Source organism: Gallus gallus, chromosome 2 (assembly GCF_016699485.2).
Source record: "Gallus gallus isolate bGalGal1 chromosome 2, bGalGal1.mat.broiler.GRCg7b, whole genome shotgun sequence".
Lineage (NCBI taxonomy): Eukaryota > Metazoa > Chordata > Aves > Galliformes > Phasianidae > Gallus > Gallus gallus.
In genome coordinates, this window is record NC_052533.1 from 117726399 (window position 1) to 117744374 (window position 17976).

Sequence of the window (17976 nt, forward strand, 5' to 3'; positions counted from 1 at the left end):
TATTTTCAAGATGTCTTTTACCTTCTGAAATTTTATTGCTGTTTTATTCCTTACTTATTTTCATCGATTGCTTCTTCCGATTTTATCTTACTTAGCTGAGAATACTAAGGGGTACATTTACCACTTCTGTCTCAGGTCTTTCAAAGGAGCAAATGCAGGCTAAGAGAAAGTTTTTACCTTATTCCCAACTTGCTGCAAGTGCAGCATCTTCAGAAGAGGGTGAGCCTGTTCTAAGATATCATATGTTTCCATTTCTCTTACTATGTAGGATTTAGCCATTTTGCAGCTACTGGACTATCTGTACCTTTCAGCTTAACCACAGGAAGACTGTGGTTTAACCCTGACAGGCAGCTAAGTGCTGCGCAGCTACTCACTCACTTCCCCTCAATGGGATGTGGAAGAGAATCAGAAAGGTGAGAAGTCATGGATTCAAGTAAAGACAGTTTAATAGGTAAAGCAAAAGCTGCGTGCACAGTGCAAAGCCAAATCAGGAATTCATTCCTAATTCCCACTGTCGTGCAGATGTTCAGCCACTTCCAGGAGAGCAGGGCTTCATCACACGTAATCATTTCCCATCAGATCAGAAAAAGAATCTGTCCTATTCTGTGAGCACAAAGTTGTTGTAATCACTGCAAGGGAAGAAGGACACAAGGCCAGGGAAAGGAGGGGGACTGTCTGTTTCAGCAGTATGCTGCAATTAACACTTTGAATTAATTGTCAAACCATGCTTTTGGCACCAGAACTCTTCTGACTCTTAGAAATCCTGTAAACATAAATATTTTAAAATATACATAGCTATAAAACTTAAATAACAAGGACAGCATAGGACCCATAATCGATTAAATAGAAAAACAGATTAAATAGTGTGACATTATGTAATTATTAAATGTTCTTCCACATAAAAGCATCATTTTCCAGAGCTCTTGTAGATGGGATGATTACCGCATCTATCACATACAAGAGCTCAGATTCTACTCAGTGATAAGAAATATATTTAAGATTTAAATACAAATATTGCTTAGGTTTTTATGTTAGTTCTTTTATTGTTGTTTTTATCTTTATTAGGACTGTGAATTGAAAGCTTCTCAGGTAAGCCCAAGGGGTATAATAGATTTTGTTATAAACAGAAGTGACTCATACTTCACAACCAATGAAGAAGAAAGACGGTGATAAGGGATTTTCAGATCTGTGTTGCTGTTTGGTCATGCAAGTGTAGGACCAAGATAAAACTGCTGAAGTGACTTCTCAGGTGACTTACGCAGCTGTGCAGTAAGCCATCATATCTCCTCAGAGATGAAAAACGAACCCTCCAGATGTACATATCACACTGAGCACTATCCTTGCTGGCCACCGCAGCTTACAAAATTCCATTTTGCTGGCTTGTATACCAAGACATCACTTTTTAACACCCCTTAAGAAAGACAAGACTTCATACACGGTATGTCTGCCTTGAAACAAAATCTTACCTATGTTAAAAAAATAAAAAGGATGAGTAGTTACTTGATTATTTCAGCTAAATATCCTCAAGTAGTTCTCTTAAATTATAACAAATAGTTTTCATAATTGAAGTGCTCTATGACTATCTGAAAACAGTTTAAATGATAGTGTGTAATGGATAGATCATTTATATGTTTCAAGTAACTGACTAGAAATCATTCTGACTCAAATGGAGTCTCACTTCCGAAAAACATTATACATCCAATCTACTACAGTAATGCAAAAAAGCTTTCCCCTATATAAAAAGCTAAATGAAATCCTTTATGCCAAATGCAAATAGATCCCAGATATTTTTCAGTCTCAGTGATACCAAACAATGCCAAGAACTATTTATTCAAGAGAAATAAACAGCCTAACAAATATTCCTTTTTTTTTTTTTTTTTTACTAACCAAAATAACAAGAATTTATAGCAACCAAAGACAAAAATCGTAGATTACTTACTGCTTTATGTAGTAGGCATTTTGAAGATTTTCTACTCTTTTCTATTAGTAAGTGCAATTGGGATACCTGTAGTATTTTTTAAATGGGAAGAAAAAGCTTAGCTGTGAATTCTCATCTAAAAAGCCAGTTTTAATTAATAAGTAATATCAAAAGAATTAATTGTATTTATAACTTAAAAAAAAAAATGGCAATAAATAAGGAGTACCATTAAGTCACCCAAATTGTCTATGTTCCCCAAAAACTCATAGCACAACACTATCCTGAGAACCAGTAACTTCTTCATGAGGATTTTAGTTTATCATCCAAAAACTCTTCAGTTGTTACTTTCACCAATCTAAAAGGCTGCACTTTAAGGGCAATTTTAATTTCCCAATTCTACCCTGAACAAGCGAGGCTACGAATCATTACATGACAAATGATATGACCAAGAGGAGAAAAGGGTGAAGTAGTCCATTTGTCAGAGTAATTTTGATCTTTCTTACATCCTAGGTTCTCCTCCCATCTAGCATGGCAGGAAAATCCTCTGTTCTGTAAACATAAAACAGTAACATGGCAATGACGGAATGTTTTACTTTATTTTTTAATCTCAGTGACCTTTCTCCCATAGAGAAGAGATTGCACCATAACCTATGTTTGTAGAAGTAACATGCTCAAAACTTTATTTCATGACGCATAACACTTAAAAACTTGAACTTATAAAGAGTCACCATTCTTCTCTCAGTGCTGCCCTACTGCCAACACTCAAACAAGCTTCATAAATGACTAATAATCACCACATCTACTGTGTGCTTGTCTGGCTCTTCCAATTGTGCAACACATCAAGGTCACAGTGTCGATATGTTCCATCACATCACCACTTAATAAGTTATATTTAAAAAGAAATCCAGTTTCAGTTCACTGTAAAAAAAAATCCTTCAAAGTTTAACATTTTCTATGGGAAAAAACAAACCCACTATACGCTTTTTCTTCTAATTTCAAAGCTTTGGGCTATCAGTACCTTAAAAACAGCATTATAGTTTGATTTCCAAATCTACCCATTCTTAAAAAAAAAGACTTCAGTTGTTCAAATTGCAACTACGCTTGCACCTCAGTCTCCACTTTTAGTTTCAGGTAGGACAAATTAGCTGTTTCTCATGGATTCCTATGCCTACTGTGATTCTGTCAACCCTGCAATAGCTGGTACTCTTAAATTAGAAGGCAACATTTGAGACAACATTTAAAAACAAATATAAGTTGCCATAAAGCATGGACAGAAAAAATTTACCATGTCTATAATTTCCTTATGGTTTATCATATAAATCAACAGATTGAGATAGGTGTTGGGAAATTCCTTTCAAACGGACAGCAAAAACAAAAAAAGGGAGGAGGGGAAATAGCCACTTCAGCAAACAAGTCACAAGGATCGTGAGGCCCCACTTTCACAGTTTGTATTCATACTGAAAATCAAGATTAAGTGAGCTTGATCTTTCATGACTATATATATATGAAATGCAGGCAGAAGCAACTACACATTACTACTATTTAAGCAATTCCTTTTAAAGAATGCGTTGGATGCAGTTGTTGAGTATAATGGCCTAGTGATTCTGGATGACAAGTTCTCCATTTTTAAACCTCAGAACCAAAAGGGAATTTCCTGTATTGTAAAACATTTTTCAGATGAACAAGCCATTTCATGTTGGAGGCCATCAGAGGCTTCTTCAGTAGGTTGTACTGTGAAAAAATCGTAACCCAGCAGTTGGTAAAGAATTTATAACTTTTCATGGCCAACGTTTAAAATTTGAATAATCAGATGCAAAACTAGCAGACTAAGCAAAAGGGAATTCAGTATTATAGCACATGGAACCTTAAAATATCCTCTTCAAGGCAGTTAGGAATGCCACCGTCTTTCAGTATTAAGCCTTTTAAGAACTGTGAATCGTTGCAGTCAGGAGGAGCACAAAGGTATCTAAACACTGACTCAGTCAAAGAAACTCTTCAGAACTAGGAGAAAAACTTCTGAACATGATACACATTTCAAAGCCTGTAACTCAAATGCTAACACCAATACTAGCAATTTATTCATCACACAGTCACGAAAGTTTTAATTCTACATAAGTCACAAATCCACAAAAAACACAGTTTTAAAAATTTTCAATCTTGAAATTTATTTAGAACTCAGGGGTTAAGCGTGGTAATTTTCCAATGTCTGTTAATAGCACACCCATGTCGCTACCAAATAAATTGCACTAACTCCCTCTGCCCCCCTCCCCATTAGAAATCTGCAGGTTAGTTTTCTTAACAGCCAGTGGTTTTGCAAATAGTGTGTTCTAGGACACTACTGCATTTCCTGAGTGTTCAAAGCTACTGTATGATACATCAAGCTGAAGGAAAAACAATGAAATTATCATTCAGAAATAAAACAGGTGTTTCATCTTGCTGCTGGAGCATGGAATCATAAAATGTAATGTACTTCAACAAGAGGTTGTTTTGGAATGCTTAAAACAAATTATTATTATTTTTAATGACATTATTTTTACTTCCATTTGAAACTAAACAGTCTGAGCTTCAAGTCATTGACCTCAAGACTATTAAAAATGGCTGAAGAACTTAAGACTCTCAGCCTGCAGTGTAGTTGGAACTTAAACATCTACATCAGCACTTCTTCAACTTTTAGGGTATATTCCTACCGGCGCTAACAAAAGCAGCATAACAAGATACTTCTGTTTTGTGTTCTTTTCAGTGCTCTTGAAAATGAGCACTGAAATAGCACTGATCATAGTGCTCAGGCATAGGATTTCAGACAATCGCCTTGCAATACCCTTCAGCTTTATCATGCAAAACCAATCTAATAATAATCATCCCCCACACTAAACACAATAAATTGTGCCAAAGTACGTGATGTGAATTAATGTCAGCTCACCTATCAACATGTTGACGTATGTCAGCTTGTCTATCAAGCACTGCTCAAGTCCAGAGTAAGTTCATTTGTCAGAACTGAACTCCTCCATCAGCAGACTGCATAGCCTATGCACGTTACCATTTTTGTCTGGAAAACCTCAAAGATTGTATTTATGTTGGCAGCCAGGCTTAGACAAGAGTTTCACCCTTAGTTAATATAGTAACGAAGAGATCCCAGCATCCGTTAGTGGGACTTTTCCATAAAAGACCACAATCATTTCTTAATCAAAAGTGTGAATCAGAGACAGCTGATGGAGATGCTAACTACATTGTTCTTGCATTGCTTTTCATGACACAGTCTCATTTACAGATTACTTTGGCAGAAGGGTTCTTCAGGCCGTGACTGAACAAGAAGCAACTTCGTCTTGGTTTAATTTTTTTTTTTTTTTTCCTCCTTTTTTGCTTCATGGAAATTTGTTTTAAACTAAGAACCATCTGTATAGGCAATTAGAAGCAGGAATTAATAAGAGCTAATGTGCTTCACTCTAGTTTGTGAGTGGCTTGCCAATCCTTTTCCTCTAAAATATTTGTAAAAACATTGGAAATAACTATATTACATTTATTTAAAAAAGCTCCTTAAACATCTCCTTAATGCCCTTTCCATCCAATACAAGGCCTCCACATTTAGGGTCTTTTTCTGTGGATTTAAGGGAGAGGTCAGGGAAGAGGTAAAGAATAGGATAACTGCTATCATTTCAGTTGCTATTCAAGAAAACTGGAATGACTGCTAATCTAAAGATTAAATACAGTACGTAATCCACCACAACAATGGAAATAAACCATAACTGAAACTATATAGAATCCATATCAGGTCAAGTGACAGTACATTAAGAACAACTTTATACGTTACACAGAATATACACGGATTAAAAGCCACTGTCAGTATGATCACAGTGTTACTGTACAGACTAGTGACTTGAATATTCGTAATTACTGAAGGAGAAAATTCAGGTTAGAAAGGAAAAATGCATCAAATATACTTCTTCACTCGTCTAAACAATGATTAAATTAAAAGCCTTAAACATTCTCCTACGTACTCCGCTTCCAACTTAAATGGAATATTGCTGTCAGTATACAAACCTTAGAGAGGGCACTTCTAATCTAGTTAGTGTAAGTATGCTAAAGGACAGCCACCTTATAAAGGAGATTAAGTTCAGATGTTTAGAAACTTTAACAATAAGAGAAAGTTAGAAACCCTAAACAGCTACTTGTATTTAACTATAATTACCTTTTAGAGAGCATTAGGCTAAACTCCAGTATTTTATACAGTCATTGTATTAAACGAAAATTCTACCACACCTAAAGGATAAGGCATAGCCATCTACTAATTGGCATATTTGTTTATTTGTCTCAGTTGTGAAAAGGTCCTTATTTGTGTAAGCAGCAAAACAAATCTCAACTGAATGATTGCTATATGCAAAAGGACTGAAGACAATTGCCTCTGCAGTGAACTTTACAGTTCTCAACAGCACACACGCAACATGCTATCTGAAAAAAGTTACTAACTTAACTACATGTATTAAATACTGAAAAAAGTTTTACATTTTTATTATAATTTATTTTATTTAACAATCTAAGAAGTTTGCAGCCATCAGAAGTTCCAGTGCAATTTCAGGTGCAATTGGGAATTCAGGAATCTCCGTAGAGCTGTTAGTATAGCGGACCTTGTAGGTGAAATACATGCATACTTTGGATAGGACATGGGATGGGATCTCTCTAAAATTCACCTCATTTGTTTCATTTTCTGCAAACTGTCCTGTGGGAAAACAAGCAAACAAACAAACAAAAAAATCAGAATCTCAATTCACCACAAAATGAAACACTTTACTACAATAATACGGCATATTCCAAATAGACTTGCTGGGTTCCATATTCCTAGCTGCTACATTCTTCAGTGCAAAGCAGGGTGTTTCACATTCATAAGCTTCACAAATAAGAGGATCCTTCACATTAGAAAATGTTTGTTCATTTAGGCTGCAGTATATTAATATTCTGAACCACTGCACTAGTAATTCAGGTGCAATTCTGATGCTTGCTTTCGAGAGGTTCTCTAAAACTGTAGCGTGCTCAGCACTAAAGCTCAGAATATCATCTAGAAAAAGAGGTATACATGCAAATTTTTAGCTAGCTTTCTCAAGAAAGAAAGAAGTTTTACATATGTTCCATATTTGCATATGCACACTCATCAGTTCCGTCTCCTCCCACTACCACTGAATTTCTTGGATGGTTTCTGGCAGATTTGACAGAGGGTTGAAGCCTTAAAGATACACTAACTCGATAAGCTGTGGAAAAAAAGGCATGCAGGAACAAGAGAGAAAGTTGTACTGGAGGTTATGTAGTGTAAGGGTTTATCCCTGTTAGATTTGAACCTTTCTTTTGTGCCCTTTAAGCATGAAACAGAGGATATGAAATCATCCTGTTGTTGGTCCTACAGCCTTCCTCTACTGCTATCTTTGTCACTGTTTTTCTTATCTCTCAACTTAAAGCGTATTAAGCTGAAAGACAATACAAAGCCCACTAACATACGCTCCATATTTATAGGTGATCTAGCAGTATGTAGTTATCTCTATAGGGATATCTCTGTAGGGATCCCTTTCATAATAACCACAAAGCAGAGCTATTTACTAATGGCTACGTATATTTGTGTAGAAATATCTGAACACACATAGTGAAGCCAATCTGCTTTGAAGTCTGTAACAGAAACAGTAAGAAGCAACACAATTGTTAGCATATTGACAATGTCACAGTACTGAAATAGAGAAGGCTTACACATCAGTGAAAATTATGGCCTGTAGACAGCCAGAATAATTTTACTTGCAAACTTGTTTATCTTACAAATGTTTACGTAAAACATGCTTAAATGCTGACTCCTTGGCAGAGTCACTTTTCTAGTCCTCTTTGCCTTTTATTTCTTCATATTGTTACAGATCACAGAACAAATTTGGAGCGGGTTTTGTAACTACTCTTCTTGCACACCTCGGAGGCAGATACGGAGTGAATTACACAATGGATCTGCAATGTATTTTCATGTTCATTTTACAGAATATTAAGTGAGAATTTTAAATTGATTAATTTGCTCAACTATTATTGAGTAATTGAAAAGTATATTCAGCAAATACACCTTGACAGCAATTCCATTCGTCAGAATCAAAAAGAGAATGATCATATTTGGATGAGAGGTTGATACAACCTACTGCTACTCAACTGGCCAAAAGTAATTGTATGGGACAAGGGTAGAGAAGAAAGAAAACATGCAAATCAACTTCTCATTCTCTTCTCCACCCTTTCATGCTTCAATAATTAGTACAAACACTTAAAACAGGAATAGTCTCATAAACCTAGTAACACGTGAGGGCTTTCCCTTTGGTTAATTTATCTCTCCTTCAAACTTACACTAACTTGTGCCATAAAGCTCAAGTACTCCTTGACATAAAGACTTTGTGAATACTTGAAGTTCAACCATGGAGGTGGCAATGGAGTCATCTGTCTTGAATTTGACAGCTGCAAGCTTCATATAATGACCTCAAGTTCATTTAACAGAGGAAAGTGGTAGTAATAAAATCATAAAATTACTAGCTGTCCAGAAAGTTACAGAGTCCAATTATATGGTATACAATACTCCACAGAGGTGGACTGTTCCAATGGAAATGGAATTAGTAATGGTTTGAACAAGTTATTATTTGTTCCAGCTTTTGCTCACTATATAATAGAAATGCAAATAGTCCAACAGAGAAAGAGAAGGACATGAAGGTTTTACATCTGTTATACTTACCTGGTCCACTCAACATAGCTTTTATTGTTCCTGATGTTAATGCATGCTCTCTTTTTACAATGAACTCATGGCCATCAGAAGATATTAACTTCACATACATAGCATCTGGGCCCTCACACCCACCATATGTTTTCTCTTCTCCATCTGTGATGGAAAACAACAGTTTCAGTATACAATGACTGATTCCAATTGTTAAGAATGTAAGCTTCAGTCTTTCCCATGACCATGTTTGCAGACAGAAGAACCACTGAAGAACACCAAAAATAAGGTAAATATTTGCATATTTCAAGACTTCTCTGAAGAGTTTGGTAACCTATTACAAAACAGGAATGTTTAGAAAATGCATCTATTTTGACTAACATCTCCCCTCTCTCCATCACCAAATTCTGACATGATTTCAACAGTCTGTGTAGGAAAGAAATTTTCCTTCAGATGAATTCTCAAGTGAAAATAATTTACTCATTGTAAGAATATGCTACTTCTTCCGTTCACAAAATTATTGCCACCTGTGGCACGCTAGTACTTATAACTTACAAGTCATCTGAATATGTAACTAATATTTTAAAATAAAGACTGCAAGAGAAAAAATGCTTTTTGAAGCACAGTAGGAATGAAAGCAGTCAAAGCAGGTATTTTTGTGCTGGAAAATTGAAACTGAATTAATTCCTTGCTCACTGGCCAGACAAGCTAAGAAAATTAGTGTATACTCACGTTGCGACCTTGGTGAGAAAGCACAAAAACCCAATAAGTTTGTGAAGTGTCCCCATAACAGTTTTGACTATGCTTTTCCTGTCTCTCTCCTCTCTTTTGTCTTACTATGTACCTGCCTATCTGTTTTGATAACATGGTCTTTGGGGTAGGAACCACTGACTATTCTGTACCCACATCATGCTCAGAACCAAGATGACATTGGAGTTGGTCTTCACACACTCCTGTAGACTGTAATAAAGATCATCATAACTTTAAACCTTCCTTCCCCTTTTGTTTAAAGTGCAAAGAAGACCCCAACTCAACAAATATACAATTTCTATCATATTCAATTGGAAAGTTAATGTCGTATTTCAAATACTGTACTTTCTAAAGGAGTACAGAACCAATACACTAAGTACTGCTTCAGTTCTATTAGAAATTAATACTTGAATTTGACACTGCACGTAAGATTTAATTTTCAGGACAGTATTAGTTTTGGCATTAGGGTAAAACTGGAAGTCTTTGAAGTTCTAACAGCTTGGAAATTTAGATGATATTTATATACTTCTAGAAAAGTAATCCACTGCCAGTATTTCATGACTGCATGCATGAGTACAGAGATAAAACAAACTACTGACTTGACATCTGGCTGTTAGTGTTGTTTTTATTCTTGACAAAACAAAAAAATATAAATTACATTAACTGTAATGTATTATCTTACACTGTATCTGGGGCTATAGCAAATATAATATTCTCCCCACCAATTAAGTTGTTTCATGAATTTGAAATAAAAATAAAATTACTATATAGTTACTGACAATTTTAATAACTTGTCATCAGTACCAAAGATGCTAAAATACTTTCTGAAAAAGTACAGCTAGCACCAGAATCTTTCCAACCTTGTTTCATTAACCATCATTTGTAGTGAGACAGATAGGACAGGTTCAATTAGCCAAGTTTCACACACACACAGTAATTTAACAGTCAGTCCTTATTATGATCTCTTAGCCAGAATGGAACAGATTGACCTTAGCAAACAATATAATGAGAAATTTCAGGTGGTATACAGGGAAATTTTCTTGTCCCCTATCTAAAAATTTTGTGCTATAAAACCTACAGGCATCCTATTTTAGCACATACATTTTCATTGTTTGGTATATTAAGATAAATTACATTTTACTGTTAGACAGATACTCATCTCAATAAACAAATATTCACACACAAAAAATCCTCTAAGAAGTACAATAGCAAGAAGTTCCACAAAGTTTTCAGGCTACAATAAAAAAATGACACACACAGAAAAAAACTACAAGATCAACATTTAGAGTCTTATAGTCCAACCCCTCTTAACAATTTAAGAGCTAAAATGTTTCACATGAGAAACAGCAACAAAAATCTAAGAAAAATCCACTTACCCATTCTCTGCTTATAAAAAAATTATTTCTTTTCAACAGCAGCTTTTGCAACAGGAGCGTCTGAAAATACACAAGGCAATGTTTTTAGTCACTAATACAATTTCTTAAGTCAGCACTAGTTATTAACCTTTACACTATTATAGAGGCTATTAAAAAGAATATGGTGATTCAAAGCGTGCAATATCACATCAACACTAAACACTGTTTTGAAACTGGCATTTCTTGCTTTGGGTTGGTTTTTGTTGTTGCTGGGGTTTTTTGTTTTTTTGCTATATATATCCCCACCAGCTAACCAAGTTCTAGAATCTCCAAATGGCAGCTTTGCAAAGAAAATGTTTATTTAAGGTTTTTAAAAGCCTTGATTATCAAGCCAGAGTTACTTCAGGAGCTTGTTAACTTCTATTACTACAGACACCACCCACACAGTTGTAGTAGGGAGATAAAGAAAGCAAGTTCTGCCATAGTGCAGAAGGCACTGAAGAGAATAAACAGTACAGAAGTCAGACAACAGTTTGGTATGTTCTGAATACAGGAGGGGCTGTTGCATCATGAGTGTCCTGGTATTCATGGGACACCTCAACAAGTTGGAGAAGGGCAAACAGGAATTCTATAAAGTTCAGTGGCAAATGCACCTTTGGAAGAATTACACCATGCACCAGTACTGACAAGTTGTGGGATGGCAAGAACACACGTCAGCAACGTGCCCTTGCAGCAAAGAAGAGCAAGACCATCCCAGGCTGACCAAGGAGTGCTGCCAGCACACTGAGTGAAGGCATCCTTTTGTTCTACTCAGCCCTGGTGGGATACATCTGGAGTACTGGTCCGGGTCTGGGCTCCTCAGTACAAAATACACTGAAATGCATCCTGGATTGGAGCACCTGTCAGTCACAGAAAGACTGACAGAGCTGGGGAATTTAGGCTGGAGAAGAGAAGGCTCAACGAACAATCTGATCAGTGTGCATTAAATACCTGGCCCTCCAAGCCGTCCTTCCTAGAAGATTGAGAGTTCCTGACACATACACCAATGTCATTTAGATAATCTACTCCAGATATTGAATGTAGGTAACACATGGTAAGTTAACCAGGCATTCCATTGCTTATAAGCTGACGCTCAGCTTGCTGCAGATGTTATCTGTCATGAAAATCATTCCAAAGAATTATAGAAATGAAAGCATTTATTTGCATAACAAATCCAGTATTTTCAGATTCAACGTGTATTTCTCTATATTGAACTGCATCTCTGCTGTGGCAAACAAAACTATGAAAGAGAAATTCCACCCACCTGCTGTCCTAAAATTCCTTTCGTGTCTACAGCTACTCTCCAAACATTAACCCAGCACAAATCAATGACATACTGTTGCATGCCCAAAGGTTCAGCAAAACATGACCAGTGATTCTGGGTAGTTATTCAGCAGAAACCCGGGGGCTGGGACAGCAAAAAGTCGGCTAAGAATTCTGATAATTCATTTAATTGCTATGAAAAGCAATGAGCAGCAGCAGACGCACGAGCTGCTTAACTCACTATTAAGAAGGATACCAAGAAGGCGTGAAAAAGCAGAAGAGACCGCTCCCCACATCTCCTCCCTCTTCTATTTGTGGTAAAAGCTGGGCCAAAATAATAATAATAAAAAATAGTAAGCGAGTAGAGGAGGGAGCTGAAAGACTTGGAGGAAGTTTTACAGAGATTCCTGAGCAAAGTCAAGACACTCAGATCTTTGGAAGCTGGAGCTCCCTGCTATTGCAGACTGCTTCACTTCTCAACAGTACTCCAGTGCTGAGTGTTGATTTCTTCCATCTCCCTTTTTTTCATTACCATTTCAGGCAAGGAAGTATGAGATAAACCCCGTGGTTGCTCAAGCTCTCACAAGAAGGCATTTTCAGTACAACTAACCATTCATGACTAGTTTTTAAGTGTCTGTGGAACACTGAGCAAAAAGCATCTTCTGCCTACTTTGCCATTGTATTTGAAAATTAATCCAACTTCACAGAAATGTCTTATTTTCTTTTTCCTTTCCCATTCGTATACTTTAAATCTTCTTCCACGTAAAAACTTCTTGAGCATTAAGCATGTTCAAGAATGATCTTAATTTGTGTAGACTGCCATTCCATAATATCAAACTTTAAATGCCTTCACCATTTTCAGTAATTCCTGTAACTCCTCCATGGAAATTACATTTCAGCACTGAAATAGTAACAGCAGAAAACTGATGGCATCTTTCATTTGTTCCAACAAGTTTGGAAATGGAAATTGTCCTGTTGGAGAGCATCTATTGCCCAGGAATAATAAAAAGGTTACCTTGCATAACCTGAGGGAGCTGACACATTAAAGCAGGGGAGCTGAAATAATGTCTATGCCAAAATATTAAGAGCTGTTGTAAAACAAAAACAAAAAAAGGCAAAAAAAAAAAACAAAAACAAAAACAAAACAAAAAACCCAAACAGTGAACATTTTAATAATATCAAATGGAATGTGTTATCTTATGATGAAAGAGGAGAAAAGTAACAGTTATTAGCACCCAAAGTGTAAAAAACTATGATCAGAAGTGGCAGTCAACTGTATGAAATATAAAGGAAAACTGAATACAAGTGCAGTAAGGATTAGTATGCCAAAGTAACCTAACATGTAAAAAGTGAATCTGTTATTTCCTTGATAACAGGAAAGGAAGGCAAGCTAGATGGAATCTGGACAAGGTAAATCATCTGGTGTTAAACAAATGCGATAAGAGGATAATCTTGTGAGAAAAAATTGTTTAACGGAATAAAGTAAAATGTGCAACAATTAGACTGAAAGGGACTACCAGGTCCTCCAAAAATGACACTAAGTATGTTATTTTAACAATGTTGTCAAAAAAGAAAAAAAAAAGGGAAAAAAAGGCAGATTTAGATGAGACAGAAGTAGAAGGAACTGCAACAAAAGGGGAACAGAGTATCACACAAAGAAGTGATTCACTGGTCTTGAAAAACGGCACATCAAATGAAGTTGTATGAAACTTCATTATCTTCTTTGAAGAGAAGGCTCCAAGGGGGACCCTACAGTGGCCTCCCAGTACCAGAAGGGGCCTAAAGGAAAGCTGAGGAGGGACTTTTTATAAGGACATGTAGTGACAGGACAAGAAGAAATGGTTTTAAATTCAAAGAGGCTATATTTAGACTAGATATCAGGAAGAAATTCTTCACTGTGAGAGTGGTGAGACACTGGAACAGGTTGCCCAGTGAGGTTGTGGATGCCCCTCCCTAGAAGCATTCAAGGACAGGTTGCGTGGGGCTCCAGATCCCTCACAGATTTGTTGCCTTTCTCTGGAGACCCTCCAGAGCCTCAATGTCTTGTACTGAGTGGCCCAAAACTCAACGTGGCAGTTCAAGTGTGGCCTCACCAGAGCTGAGTACAGTGGGACCAAGCACCTCCCTGCTCCTGCTGGCAATACAGTTCCTTATACAAGCCAGGATGCCATTGATCTTCTTGGCTAGATGGGCAGAAGTACCCCAGGTAGAAGTAGTTCAAGTTCAGAAAACTACAGAAAGGAGCTACTGTCATAACCAAAAAAACTGTTGTATAATTAAAAATAAAAAAAATAAATAAATCAGAAAGTCTTGCTTGTTCAGCTTAGCAAAATGAAGATAAATACAATTCTTCAAAAGGACAAGCAAAGAGGGAAAAGCATGTCAAGATTATTCCTTAGTTTAAGTCCAACTAATGAACATAATAGTATTAACTAAGAGTAAAATTTGTATTGCTAATACAGAACAAAAGTAACATCCCACTGCTAAAAACAGAAGACTCAGGAAGCCTACCTACTTTTAAGAAAGTAACATCATACATCCCACTATATTCATTTTGGAAGGAAGGGATGGAAGTCGGTTCCACTTCATCTATTCTGACATAATGTATAATTTCAAAAAAATATATAAAGTGATAATTGTGACTAAGAGTGGTTGTATAGATTTTCTTCTGACAAAATACTGACAGCAAAGAGCATAAAAGGATCACAGGGTCAATGCAACAATAGAAGAGATAAGCAAAGGAAAATAGGAAACTCAGAAAGGCTATAACAAAACTAAGAAACGGTTAGGAAGTACTGGTTCCTCTTCTGGATCAAGAAGTGTCATGAGTGTCATGATACATTATGAAGATTTGAACATATTTCAGTTCAACACGATTGTTCTGTGAAAAGCATCTTTTTTCCAACAACTACGCCCAAGTTAACTGAGATACTATTGACATGATCCTGCATGAGCCACAGCCTGTTATTTTCAGTCAACTCCCTTCCTGGTTCATGAGCTTACACAAGAGTTGGTGGAAGCAGTAACAGATTTACACCTTGAGGTAGCATATAGCTAACTATCATAAACCACCATAGTTGTCAACACAAAGCAGGTGTTCCTGTGCTTAAATACCTTACTCTCCTCACAACTCCAAGAAGAAATAGTATGGTATAGTGAGTTTAGTTTCGACTTTCTTTTTGCTAATCTTGAGCATTAAATGTAAGAAAAAAAAGCCCATGACCCCTTCCCTAACTCATGGCCAAAACTGCATGCTTGTCAACCAACACGCCCAGAATTTTCAGAACATCACTTCCTTCTACACCTTCTAAGCCTGGAAGGCTACAATATAGTTGATGGGCATATATTAATTTAACTGAACACACACAACTGCTTTACACATTCCAGAACATCATCCTTTTAGTCCACTTAGCACAAGAAACTTAAATCTATGCAAACATTTGCAAGCACTCAGATTCTTTGTTCCCACAGAAAAATGCTTGAAACTCAGATTCTGATGTAGGGTAACTCGAAAGGCTTCCAATTCATTAGCTGTGCAGTACGGGCACACACACGTCTTTTGTACGCTTCAGTTGGTGACATTTTTGCATTCTGTGAGATCAACTTTATGGAAAACGTGGGGCAAATAACAAAAATGCCTTCACAATTCCTGGGTTTGTTGAGAAGTCAAATGTGGAATTTTCTGAGTGTCATTTGTAAATCAGGAAGAGTTCTTCAGTAAAGAAAGGCCACTGTGTACAAAATCAATAGTGTCTTACTATTTAACCCTAAACTATAGTCCTACTCTAGATCCTAAAGAGAAACTTGTTTAAAAATACCACTCTTCAGTTTAGTATTCACTGTTTAGGGTACACAAAAAAAATAATGTAAATATGGATTGAAACATACCTAGAAAAATCATGAGGGAAAACTGGTACAGCAAGATTGCCAGATCAGCTAATTTACTAGAAAGGTACACAAAAGGTGAATGCTAGTTCAGACAAACAGGTGAGCTAGGATGCTACGCATGGAGTATCAAAGGCCTCACTTTATTTAAGGTATTCTTTTCTCTTAGGAAACTTTCTTTTCCAGTAATTCCCAAGAGAAAAAAAAAACAACAAAACCCAAGTGTTACAGTTTTCTCCCTAACATACAAGGAAAGCCTTGGTTACTTTAGATCTCTTGCAGTTCGAGAGAAAAAAAAGCTGCTTCCATATTCCAAACTTTTAATACAGTATCAATTTCTGTTCTTTCATTATAAGCATTCATCAAAAACTACTATTAAGCAAACTACCCCACAACAACGGTAACCACATCCTGAGCTTTTCCAGATGTGAGAAAACTTGTAAAAATCCTATATAAAAATTCCTTTATTTTACTCTGATTTAAAAAAATATTTCTAGGACAAAACGTAGGGCATAGACTGAGAATTCCAAAAAACACAGCAAAACCACCTGAAGTTAAGCAAGCTTTCCAAAGATATTAATTTATTCCCATTGAAAACATAAGGAGCACGACCATGAAGGCAAATGGATCAGGAAAAAATTAGATGGGTGTGAGACAGAAGAGGGTACCTTACACAACTGCATCTCCTCATTGAACCAGTATTAACTCCTGACAGAAGTGATGAAAGTTTCTAAAGATCACATATCTTAAATCTCTCAGTGATGATGGTAAATCTTAGGGGGAAAAAAAAATATTTACACACTAGATAGCTCTTCTCAAGATGTGTTACAGAAGAACACTTATCCCTTTCTAAGGATCTTTTCAGTTAATAAATAGCACTTCACTCCCAATTACATTTTTGTTCTTAGCAGAGCAAGAGGAGGAAGCTTGAGTACAGAAGAGAATGCTCATAAATACAGGCACAAAGCTGTTCTTATCCTAAAGATCTCCAAGATGTATATATCTACGTTCCAAACTGAAGTTCTGCAACAGCAAAACCAGAGTAAACAGCAAACCTATGACTACATCTCCCTATAGCGCAATGCTCACAATACTGATCATCTTTAATGCCCAATGCTCACATCACAATCCACAACACTGATCATCTTTAATGCCCACTTAACACATTATAGGTAACACTGGCCCTCAGAGCTGCCTGCTAGTGTCACACTTTTCACATATGTACCTAAAGCCGCCAATAACTTATCAAAGCTCGTGGTCACCTACAGAAAAACAAAGCCTGCCTTTAAGGAGCACGGGCTGCTCAGAAGCACGTTTCCTTTACTACACGTCAGTCAGCCTATCGCTCTTCCCCATCAGTCCTGTTTTGCTTACATTCACCGACCATTATAGCCGAAGCACTTCAACCAGCACTTCGCACCTTGGCACAACAGCCCCAGAGGACGCATCCTAAATTCTTTCGGCCTTAGTTACTGCCCTTTCTTTAGGGCATGGCGTGGGAAGAGGGTGGACGTCATTCGTAGCGGAAAAAGTTTAAGAGCGATATTTAATTACAACAGCGTTTTGGAAAGCCCCTTTCCCGACGGCGCGTGGAATGCAGGGAGACTTCTACAGAGAGGAGAAACGCGCTCTTCACTACCAGCCCACTGCCGGCAGGGGAAACCCAGTCTAGAAGTGAACCCCTAACTGTGAGCCTCCCGCACCATGCACGCACGCACCCCCGCCACCTCCCCACACGCCCCCGGCTCTTCCAGGCCTCTCTGTTCAGCGCTCCGGGCCCCCTGCCCCCGGCAGCGAGGCTCGCTGCTCTCCCAGGGGCAGACCCCGGGGACGGCTCCCAAGCGGCCGTGGCGAGGCCTCTCCGCCACTCACCCGTCGGTGCCGCTCCCTCCGCCCCGCTCGCAGGGCCCCCGCCGTATCGGGCCAGCTGCCTCCCAAGCGCTTCCGCTGGGTCACGGCGCACTTCCGGCCCCCCGCGCCCTGCCCTTGGAAGGCGTGCGAGCGCTCAGCTCCCGGCGTGCTGCGTGGCGGGAGCGAGGCATGCCGGGAGCTGTAGT

The 17976-nt window shown here is 37.6% G+C and overlaps 1 protein-coding gene across 1 annotated transcript; it reads right to left on the reverse strand.

Moving 5' to 3' along the window:
* Positions 1–4057: 4057 nt before the first annotated feature.
* On the reverse strand, positions 4058–17865 carry TCEB1 (transcription elongation factor B subunit 1). The gene is given in 4 exon segments (NM_001007888.1): positions 4058–6632; positions 8649–8792; positions 10754–10813; positions 17792–17865. Coding segments are annotated over 3 exon segments (339 nt in total). The 5' UTR covers positions 10758–10813; positions 17792–17865; the 3' UTR covers positions 4058–6441.
* Positions 17866–17976: the final 111 nt, after the last annotated feature.